Raw genomic sequence first — 10,725 nt, 5'->3', positions numbered from 1 at the left:
TGCCCCATTACAGCAGTGGTAGCATATAGCAGGCTGAATACATATATCTTGTAGCGTTTACATTGAAGCGGGGATGCATCTTAATCAACTAGATGCCATCACCGCCCATATATTTTGTAACGCTACATTGAGCTAGGAATGCATCTTAATCAACTAGGTGCAATCCTTACACATGCAAAGGTAGCAACAACTAGGAGGAAGGAGGTATGATTCAGGCCAATTAAGTTGTCAGGCCAAGAAACATTATTACAGTGGAAAACTCACAGCCAAAGCAATAGTTAGAGCAGTAGCGTATTGGCTATTTTGGCCGCTGAGTTTTCTCGGCAGGCTTTTGGCAAACACAGTCTGGGCAGGCCCAACTCAGTAGTTCTGCCTGGCCTGGTCAAACTTCATGTGACAAGGGTAAGTTCAGAGGAGTAGCTGGGCCATGCTGTACCCGGTGTGAACTCTGTTTTCCGCCCGCCCCCCCCCTACGTTCCAACCCCCCCCCCACGTGGATGCCCCATGGGAGTCACATGGGGGTGGGTGGAAAAATCACCCCTCCCCGCCTCCGTCCCCCTCACTTCTTGCCTGGCACGTCACCCCAGTCTTGTCTGATGTGGGTGCGAAAATGTTCTTCCTTCCTATCCCCTATACCCACAACAGGTATTTATATATTTTGGCATGAGCAGTGCAGTGTAGTGGGTGCCTTGGAGGCTGGACACTGTGGCATTACACTCCACTAAAGAAGAAGAAGAGAACAGTTTCAATTTACACCCCACCTTTCTCTGCTGTCTCAAAGTGGCTTACAAACTCCTTCCCTTCCTCTCCCCCCAACAGACACCTCGTGAGTCAGGTGAGGCTGAGAGAGTTCGGAGAGAACTGTGACTGGGTCCAAAGTCACCTATCAGGCTTCATGTGGAGGAGTGAGAAAACAAATCCAGTTCACCAGATAAGATTCTGCCACTCATGTAGAGGATTGGGCAACCGAACCTCGTTCTCCAGATTTCACTGCTACTTGTCACTCTAGATTTTACTGTTACTTGGCACACCAGGCTGACCCCACAGTATTTTTTTTAAAAATCTAGCTTGATTTTTTTTAAAAATTGTTCACATGGTTATTACTGGATTTTAGGATTGGTTAGGATTTTTTTAATTGGTTCATGAGTTGCATTTTTGACATGGTAAAAACCTCATCACCCACGTTTTTGCCAAGGAATGGTATGCAAGAGGAAGGAAGAAAGGAAGGAAGGAAGAAGAAGAAGAAGAAGAAGAAGAAGAAGAAGAAGAAGAAGAAGAAGAAGAAGAAGAAGAGTTTGGATTTATATTCCCCCCTTTCTCTCCTGCAGGAGACTCAAAGGGGCTGACAATCTCCTTGCCCTCACACAACAGAAAAAACACCCTGTGGGGTGGGGTGGGCTGAGAGCTCAGGCTTCTTGACCCCAGCCAGGTCACCCAGCTGTGTGTGGGGTGTACAGACTAATCTGGGTTACAGATAAGCCTCCCACAGCTCAGGCGGGGCTTCCAGGAATCGGCCCGGTTCCTCCAGATTAGATACACGAGATCTTAGCCTCCTACGCCACTGGAAGGAAGGAAGGAAGGAAGGAAGGAAGGAAGGAAGGAAGGAAGGAAGGAAGGAAGGAAGGAAGGAAGGAAGGAAGGAAGGAAGGAAGGAAGGAAGGAAGGAATGGATTCTGGATGACCCTAAACCTATTGCTCTTTTCAGCTTTGTCTAGCTTAAAGGCTTGTGGGGAGAATCAAATGGCAGAACCACACATAATTATCCTACAGCAATGCCAGCCTCCAGATAGGAGCCGGGGATCCCCCATAATTATCAGTTCTCTTGGAGGAAGGGGATACTTTGGAGGAGCAGCAGTGGCATAGGAGGTTAGGAGCTCGTGTATCTAATCTGGAGGAACCGGGTTTGATTCCCAGCTCTGCCGCCTGAGCTGTGGAGGCTTATCTGGGGGATTCAGATTAGCCTGGGCACTCCCACACACGCCAGCTGGGTGACCTTGGGCTGGTCACAGCTTCTCCGAGCTCTCTCAGCCCCACCCACCTCACAGGGTGTTTGTTGTGAGGGGGGAAGGGCAAGGAGATTGTGAGCCCCTTTGAGTCTCCTTCAGGAGAGAAAGGGGGGATATAAATCCAAACTGCTCCTCCTCCTCCTCCTCCTCCTCCTCCTCCTCCTCCTCCTCCTCCTCCTCCTCTTCTTCTTCTTCTTCTTCTTCTTCTTCTTCTTCTTCTTCTTCTTCTTCTTCTTCTTCTTCTAAACTCTATGGCTTTGTGCCCCATTGAGGCCCCTTTCCTCACCAGGCTTCACACACACACACACACACACACACACACACACACACACACACACACACACACACACACGCAAGCCTGTCCTCTTCTGACTTCTCCCCCAAACCTCCTGGAATTTCCTAACTTGAGTTGGCACCCCTGTCTTTGCAGCAAAAAAGAAAAAAAATCACCCTCCACATCTCTCTACGTTGTCCTTCTCATTATCCAATCGCTGACACATTTAGGACCGGAAAGCAGGGTTCTAGTTCTACAGAGTCTTCTGGACCCTTCATCCTAAATCCCCGTTCCTCTCATTTTTGTAAAGTAACTGCTAAGTATTTTTACTCTGCACGTTCGGGTGCTGGGGCGGGGAAGAAGAAATAACATATCCCATCTGTTATTTTACAGTGCCGCCGGGGTTATTACACCCAAGCAGATATAAATAATTATCCCCCAGTATAATTTATTGCCTCTAGTTATCCTCATTCCCCAAAGGGCACACACACACCACACAAACACACAAACACGCACAGCAGGGATACACAACGTCAGCCTGGCTGAGGAAACCTCCTCCAGCTCAGCGTTCAACAGGAGAGCGTGAGCAGTGCAAATTGACCGAGCAGGAAACGCTGGAGCGAAAAGCCAGAGATCCCGGCTCAATCTGGTAAGAGGGGGAACTCGGCACCCGTGGTTTGTTTTAAGGATGGGGTAGGCTTCTTGCTCGGGTATGCTTCCACTGGCTCAGTCCTTCATAGGAAAGGGAAATTGCAGCAACCCGACGGCTGAAATCTGGTGGGTTTCCCCCTCGTTCCTCTCTGCAAAGCTGGAAGAAGAAGAGGTTTGGGGTTTTGCAGGGTTTTGACGTGCCCCCTGTTGAGGAATTTGACCCGGAACAGGCATCAGACAACTCAGCCAAGGTAAGGGTGGGATTCTCCTGTTTGACAGGTGTTCTTCTTTGTTCTCGGAGGTTGCTTTTGAATGTTCCACAGGAATGGACATTTTGGGGGGTCTGAGAGTGGTTGAGAGAGATGTGTGTATTTTAATAGGCTGACACAAAGGGTTAGAAAAGGTCTACTGACTGTCGGGTTAACTGTGTTTGGAATTTCCCTGTGGCTTAATCTGTTCTCCGTGTCCTTTTCTGCCCCCTTTTATTTTCTGCAGGGACTCAGACTGGGTTTCCCCGGGGAGGAATGAAATCTCAGCTGGGAGGCACCGGTCAAACCGCGCATTTTATTTTCTCCAAATGAGCCAGCAGGGAGCAAAATGCCATAAGCGAGTGGGACATAGCTGAAAGCAAACGCTATTATCCTCCGCCGTTCCTGAGGCGGGAAAGGTCAACTGATTCACTACACAAGTCAAGCTCGCTGTCCGCTTTTTGGTTGGAACATGATCGGCTCTGGTTTGGGGTAGAAGTTGGAGGATAGGTATTGAACTACCTGAACCTGCAGGGGAGGCAGCTGTTGTGTGGAACAACGAAGATCGCTTTCGTTTTCCTGTCCTAACTGTGCTTTGCTCCAGCATTTTGTTATTGGAGAACTCTGGGGCACGGCCTTCTCTGCCCCGTTCCCATCTGAGCTAAGAAGTTCAAGAAGATCAAGAAGTCATCTTGGCTAAGCCTTCTGAAAGCCACCCCCTGTTCTGGGATGTCTTTTCATCATGGATGAACTCCAAGCTTTGTTCGATGACAATGCAGCCTGAAGAACGATTTGCCACCCAGATATGGCAAACTCCACCGAGATGAGAGAGGTGCCCACTGCAGGCAACGGAACGGGCAACAGCTGCGTCGCGGACAATGCCACCTGGTTCAACTTCACCGCCCAAGAGCAGTCCCCGGACTTCTACATCGTCCTCCCCGTCATCTACTCCGTGATCTGCGCTGTGGGTCTGACCGGCAACACGGCCGTCATCTACGTGATCCTCAAGGCCCCCAAGATGAAGACGGTCACCAACATGTTCATCCTGAACCTGGCCATAGCGGACGACCTGTTCACGCTGGTCCTGCCCATAAATATCGCCGAGCACCTCCTGCATTACTGGCCCTTCGGGGAGGTCCTCTGCAAAATCATCCTCTCCATAGACCACTACAATATCTTCTCCAGCATCTATTTCCTCACGGTGATGAGCATCGACCGGTTCCTGGTGGTCCTCTCGACGGTCCAGTCGAAGCGGATGCCTCACCGTACCTACCGGGCGGCCCGCATCGTCAGCTGCTGCATCTGGGTCTTGGTGACCCTCATCGTTTTCCCCTTCTTCATCTTCGCCAACGTCTACAAAGACGACTTGGGCATCCAGAGCTGCGGCCTCAACTTCCCCAAGCCCGAGAGGCTGTGGTTCAAAGCCAGCCGGATCTACACCCTCATCTTGGGCTTCGCCATCCCCGTCTCGACCATCTGCATCCTCTACTCCATGATGCTGTACAAGCTGAGGAGCATGCACCTGAACTCCAACGCCAAGGCCCTCGACAAAGCCAAGAAGAAAGTCACGGTGATGGTCTTCGTCGTCCTGGCCGTGTGCCTCTTCTGCTGGACGCCGTTCCACCTGGCCACCATCGTGGCCTTGACCACCGACCTGCCGCAGACCTCCCTGGTCATCGGCATCTCCTACTTCATCACCAGCCTGAGCTACGCCAACTCGTGCTTGAACCCGTTCCTGTACGCCTTCCTGGACGACAGTTTTCAGAAAAGTTTCAGGAAGATGCTGGAATGCCAGGCGGCTTGAAACGTGGACCCACGGCTCTTAGATGCGTCTTAGGGTGGCCAATTGAGGTGGCCAATTCTGAGTTGGGAAATGCCTGGTGGCCTCGGAGGTAGAGACTGGGAAGGGCACGGCATAATGGCGCAGAGCCTGCCCTTCAGTGCATCTGTGTCCTCCGATGGAACTGGTGTCTGTCATCTGGAGATCCACTCGTATTTCCAGGAGCTCTCCAGGTCTCACCTGGAGGTTAGCAACCCTAGAACTTATCTGCTCAGGGGACAGCTCTGGAAAAGCTATTAAATGTATCTAGAAAAACGCGTCTAACTTTGTTTTTTAACATCTCCCTTTAATTTTGAAGGTTGTTTATGCTCGGCCCCCCCCCCCCCCAGCCCCCCCCCCCCCCCTCCCCCCCCCCCCCCACCCCCCCCCCCCCCCTCCCCCCCCCCCCCCCCCCCCCCCCCCCCCCCCCCCCCCCCCCCCCCCACCCCCCCCCCCCCCCCCCCCCCCCCCCCCCCTGCCCCCCCCCCGTCCCTCCCCACCCCCCCCCCCCCCCCCCCCCCCCCCCCCCCACCCCCCCCCCCCCCCACCCCCCCCCCCCCCCACCCCCCCCCCCCCCCCCCCCCTCCCCCCCCCACCCCCCCCCCCCCCCACCCCCCCCCCCCCCCACCCCCCCCCCCCCCCACCCCCCCCCCCCCCCACCCCCCCCCCCCCCCACCCCCCCCCCCCCCCACCCCCCCCCCCCCCCACCCCCCCCCCCCCCCACCCCCCCCCCCCCCCACCCCCCCCCCCCCCCACCCCCCCCCCCCCCCACCCCCCCCCCCCCCCACCCCCCCCCCCCCCCACCCCCCCCCCCCCCCACCCCCCCCCCCCCCCACCCCCCCCCCCCCCCACCCCCCCCCCCCCCCACCCCCCCCCCCCCCCACCCCCCCCCCCCCCCACCCCCCCCCCCCCCCACCCCCCCCCCCCCCCACCCCCCCCCCCCCCCACCCCCCCCCCCCCCCACCCCCCCCCCCCCCCACCCCCCCCCCCCCCCACCCCCCCCCCCCCCCACCCCCCCCCCCCCCCACCCCCCCCCCCCCCCACCCCCCCCCCCCCCCACCCCCCCCCCCCCCCACCCCCCCCCCCCCCCACCCCCCCCCCCCCCCACCCCCCCCCCCCCCCACCCCCCCCCCCCCCCACCCCCCCCCCCCCCCACCCCCCCCCCCCCCCACCCCCCCCCCCCCCCACCCCCCCCCCCCCCCACCCCCCCCCCCCCCCACCCCCCCCCCCCCCCACCCCCCCCCCCCCCCACCCCCCCCCCCCCCCACCCCCCCCCCCCCCCACCCCCCCCCCCCCCCACCCCCCCCCCCCCCCACCCCCCCCCCCCCCCACCCCCCCCCCCCCCCACCCCCCCCCCCCCCCACCCCCCCCCCCCCCCACCCCCCCCCCCCCCCACCCCCCCCCCCCCCCACCCCCCCCCCCCCCCACCCCCCCCCCCCCCCACCCCCCCCCCCCCCCACCCCCCCCCCCCCCCACCCCCCCCCCCCCCCACCCCCCCCCCCCCCCACCCCCCCCCCCCCCCACCCCCCCCCCCCCCCACCCCCCCCCCCCCCCACCCCCCCCCCCCCCCACCCCCCCCCCCCCCCACCCCCCCCCCCCCCCACCCCCCCCCCCCCCCACCCCCCCCCCCCCCCACCCCCCCCCCCCCCCACCCCCCCCCCCCCCCACCCCCCCCCCCCCCCACCCCCCCCCCCCCCCACCCCCCCCCCCCCCCACCCCCCCCCCCCCCCACCCCCCCCCCCCCCCACCCCCCCCCCCCCCCACCCCCCCCCCCCCCCACCCCCCCCCCCCCCCACCCCCCCCCCCCCCCACCCCCCCCCCCCCCCACCCCCCCCCCCCCCCACCCCCCCCCCCCCCCACCCCCCCCCCCCCCCACCCCCCCCCCCCCCCACCCCCCCCCCCCCCCACCCCCCCCCCCCCCCACCCCCCCCCCCCCCCACCCCCCCCCCCCCCCACCCCCCCCCCCCCCCACCCCCCCCCCCCCCCACCCCCCCCCCCCCCCACCCCCCCCCCCCCCCACCCCCCCCCCCCCCCACCCCCCCCCCCCCCCACCCCCCCCCCCCCCCACCCCCCCCCCCCCCCACCCCCCCCCCCCCCCACCCCCCCCCCCCCCCACCCCCCCCCCCCCCCACCCCCCCCCCCCCCCACCCCCCCCCCCCCCCACCCCCCCCCCCCCCCACCCCCCCCCCCCCCCACCCCCCCCCCCCCCCACCCCCCCCCCCCCCCACCCCCCCCCCCCCCCACCCCCCCCCCCCCCCACCCCCCCCCCCCCCCACCCCCCCCCCCCCCCACCCCCCCCCCCCCCCACCCCCCCCCCCCCCCACCCCCCCCCCCCCCCACCCCCCCCCCCCCCCACCCCCCCCCCCCCCCACCCCCCCCCCCCCCCACCCCCCCCCCCCCCCACCCCCCCCCCCCCCCACCCCCCCCCCCCCCCACCCCCCCCCCCCCCCACCCCCCCCCCCCCCCACCCCCCCCCCCCCCCACCCCCCCCCCCCCCCACCCCCCCCCCCCCCCACCCCCCCCCCCCCCCACCCCCCCCCCCCCCCACCCCCCCCCCCCCCCACCCCCCCCCCCCCCCACCCCCCCCCCCCCCCACCCCCCCCCCCCCCCACCCCCCCCCCCCCCCACCCCCCCCCCCCCCCACCCCCCCCCCCCCCCACCCCCCCCCCCCCCCACCCCCCCCCCCCCCCACCCCCCCCCCCCCCCACCCCCCCCCCCCCCCACCCCCCCCCCCCCCCACCCCCCCCCCCCCCCACCCCCCCCCCCCCCCACCCCCCCCCCCCCCCACCCCCCCCCCCCCCCACCCCCCCCCCCCCCCACCCCCCCCCCCCCCCACCCCCCCCCCCCCCCACCCCCCCCCCCCCCCACCCCCCCCCCCCCCCACCCCCCCCCCCCCCCACCCCCCCCCCCCCCCACCCCCCCCCCCCCCCACCCCCCCCCCCCCCCACCCCCCCCCCCCCCCACCCCCCCCCCCCCCCACCCCCCCCCCCCCCCACCCCCCCCCCCCCCCACCCCCCCCCCCCCCCACCCCCCCCCCCCCCCACCCCCCCCCCCCCCCACCCCCCCCCCCCCCCACCCCCCCCCCCCCCCACCCCCCCCCCCCCCCACCCCCCCCCCCCCCCACCCCCCCCCCCCCCCACCCCCCCCCCCCCCCACCCCCCCCCCCCCCCACCCCCCCCCCCCCCCACCCCCCCCCCCCCCCACCCCCCCCCCCCCCCACCCCCCCCCCCCCCCACCCCCCCCCCCCCCCACCCCCCCCCCCCCCCACCCCCCCCCCCCCCCACCCCCCCCCCCCCCCACCCCCCCCCCCCCCCACCCCCCCCCCCCCCCACCCCCCCCCCCCCCCACCCCCCCCCCCCCCCACCCCCCCCCCCCCCCACCCCCCCCCCCCCCCACCCCCCCCCCCCCCCACCCCCCCCCCCCCCCACCCCCCCCCCCCCCCACCCCCCCCCCCCCCCACCCCCCCCCCCCCCCACCCCCCCCCCCCCCCACCCCCCCCCCCCCCCACCCCCCCCCCCCCCCACCCCCCCCCCCCCCCACCCCCCCCCCCCCCCACCCCCCCCCCCCCCCACCCCCCCCCCCCCCCACCCCCCCCCCCCCCCACCCCCCCCCCCCCCCACCCCCCCCCCCCCCCACCCCCCCCCCCCCCCACCCCCCCCCCCCCCCACCCCCCCCCCCCCCCACCCCCCCCCCCCCCCACCCCCCCCCCCCCCCACCCCCCCCCCCCCCCACCCCCCCCCCCCCCCACCCCCCCCCCCCCCCACCCCCCCCCCCCCCCACCCCCCCCCCCCCCCACCCCCCCCCCCCCCCACCCCCCCCCCCCCCCACCCCCCCCCCCCCCCACCCCCCCCCCCCCCCACCCCCCCCCCCCCCCACCCCCCCCCCCCCCCACCCCCCCCCCCCCCCACCCCCCCCCCCCCCCACCCCCCCCCCCCCCCACCCCCCCCCCCCCCCACCCCCCCCCCCCCCCACCCCCCCCCCCCCCCACCCCCCCCCCCCCCCACCCCCCCCCCCCCCCACCCCCCCCCCCCCCCACCCCCCCCCCCCCCCACCCCCCCCCCCCCCCACCCCCCCCCCCCCCCACCCCCCCCCCCCCCCACCCCCCCCCCCCCCCACCCCCCCCCCCCCCCACCCCCCCCCCCCCCCACCCCCCCCCCCCCCCACCCCCCCCCCCCCCCACCCCCCCCCCCCCCCACCCCCCCCCCCCCCCACCCCCCCCCCCCCCCACCCCCCCCCCCCCCCACCCCCCCCCCCCCCCACCCCCCCCCCCCCCCACCCCCCCCCCCCCCCACCCCCCCCCCCCCCCACCCCCCCCCCCCCCCACCCCCCCCCCCCCCCACCCCCCCCCCCCCCCACCCCCCCCCCCCCCCACCCCCCCCCCCCCCCACCCCCCCCCCCCCCCACCCCCCCCCCCCCCCACCCCCCCCCCCCCCCACCCCCCCCCCCCCCCACCCCCCCCCCCCCCCACCCCCCCCCCCCCCCACCCCCCCCCCCCCCCACCCCCCCCCCCCCCCACCCCCCCCCCCCCCCACCCCCCCCCCCCCCCACCCCCCCCCCCCCCCACCCCCCCCCCCCCCCACCCCCCCCCCCCCCCACCCCCCCCCCCCCCCACCCCCCCCCCCCCCCACCCCCCCCCCCCCCCACCCCCCCCCCCCCCCACCCCCCCCCCCCCCCACCCCCCCCCCCCCCCACCCCCCCCCCCCCCCACCCCCCCCCCCCCCCACCCCCCCCCCCCCCCACCCCCCCCCCCCCCCACCCCCCCCCCCCCCCACCCCCCCCCCCCCCCACCCCCCCCCCCCCCCACCCCCCCCCCCCCCCACCCCCCCCCCCCCCCACCCCCCCCCCCCCCCACCCCCCCCCCCCCCCACCCCCCCCCCCCCCCACCCCCCCCCCCCCCCACCCCCCCCCCCCCCCACCCCCCCCCCCCCCCACCCCCCCCCCCCCCCACCCCCCCCCCCCCCCACCCCCCCCCCCCCCCACCCCCCCCCCCCCCCACCCCCCCCCCCCCCCACCCCCCCCCCCCCCCACCCCCCCCCCCCCCCACCCCCCCCCCCCCCCACCCCCCCCCCCCCCCACCCCCCCCCCCCCCCACCCCCCCCCCCCCCCACCCCCCCCCCCCCCCACCCCCCCCCCCCCCCACCCCCCCCCCCCCCCACCCCCCCCCCCCCCCACCCCCCCCCCCCCCCACCCCCCCCCCCCCCCACCCCCCCCCCCCCCCACCCCCCCCCCCCCCCACCCCCCCCCCCCCCCACCCCCCCCCCCCCCCACCCCCCCCCCCCCCCACCCCCCCCCCCCCCCACCCCCCCCCCCCCCCACCCCCCCCCCCCCCCACCCCCCCCCCCCCCCACCCCCCCCCCCCCCCACCCCCCCCCCCCCCCACCCCCCCCCCCCCCCACCCCCCCCCCCCCCCACCCCCCCCCCCCCCCACCCCCCCCCCCCCCCACCCCCCCCCCCCCCCACCCCCCCCCCCCCCCACCCCCCCCCCCCCCCACCCCCCCCCCCCCCCACCCCCCCCCCCCCCCACCCCCCCCCCCCCCCACCCCCCCCCCCCCCCACCCCCCCCCCCCCCCACCCCCCCCCCCCCCCACCCCCCCCCCCCCCCACCCCCCCCCCCCCCCACCCCCCCCCCCCCCCACCCCCCCCCCCCCCCACCCCCCCCCCCCCCCACCCCCCCCCCCCCCCACCCCCCCCCCCCCCCACCCCCCCCCCCCCCCACCCCCCCCCCCC

At 72.4% G+C, this 10,725-nt stretch overlaps 1 protein-coding gene across 2 annotated transcripts; it reads left to right on the top strand.

Moving 5' to 3' along the window:
• Positions 1 to 2,806: 2,806 nt before the first annotated feature.
• Positions 2,807 to 5,327, top strand: NPBWR2 (neuropeptides B and W receptor 2). 2 transcript variants are annotated; one of them, XM_048498009.1, is made up of 2 exons: positions 2,807 to 2,929; positions 3,427 to 5,327. In XM_048498009.1, exon 2 carries the CDS (start codon positions 3,985 to 3,987, stop codon positions 4,981 to 4,983), a length of 999 nt encoding a protein of 332 aa, XP_048353966.1. In that variant the 5' UTR covers positions 2,807 to 2,929; positions 3,427 to 3,984; the 3' UTR covers positions 4,984 to 5,327. The 2 variants fall into 2 exon arrangements, with proteins under 2 accessions (XP_048353966.1, XP_048353967.1); XM_048498010.1 differs by having other exon boundaries at positions 2,863 to 3,182.
• Positions 5,328 to 10,725: the final 5,398 nt, after the last annotated feature.

The sequence above is a fragment of the Sphaerodactylus townsendi genome, linkage group LG05, assembly GCF_021028975.2.
Source record: "Sphaerodactylus townsendi isolate TG3544 linkage group LG05, MPM_Stown_v2.3, whole genome shotgun sequence".
Classification (NCBI taxonomy): Eukaryota; Metazoa; Chordata; class Lepidosauria; order Squamata; family Sphaerodactylidae; genus Sphaerodactylus; species Sphaerodactylus townsendi.
This window is presented reverse-complemented; position numbering and strand designations above follow the sequence as displayed.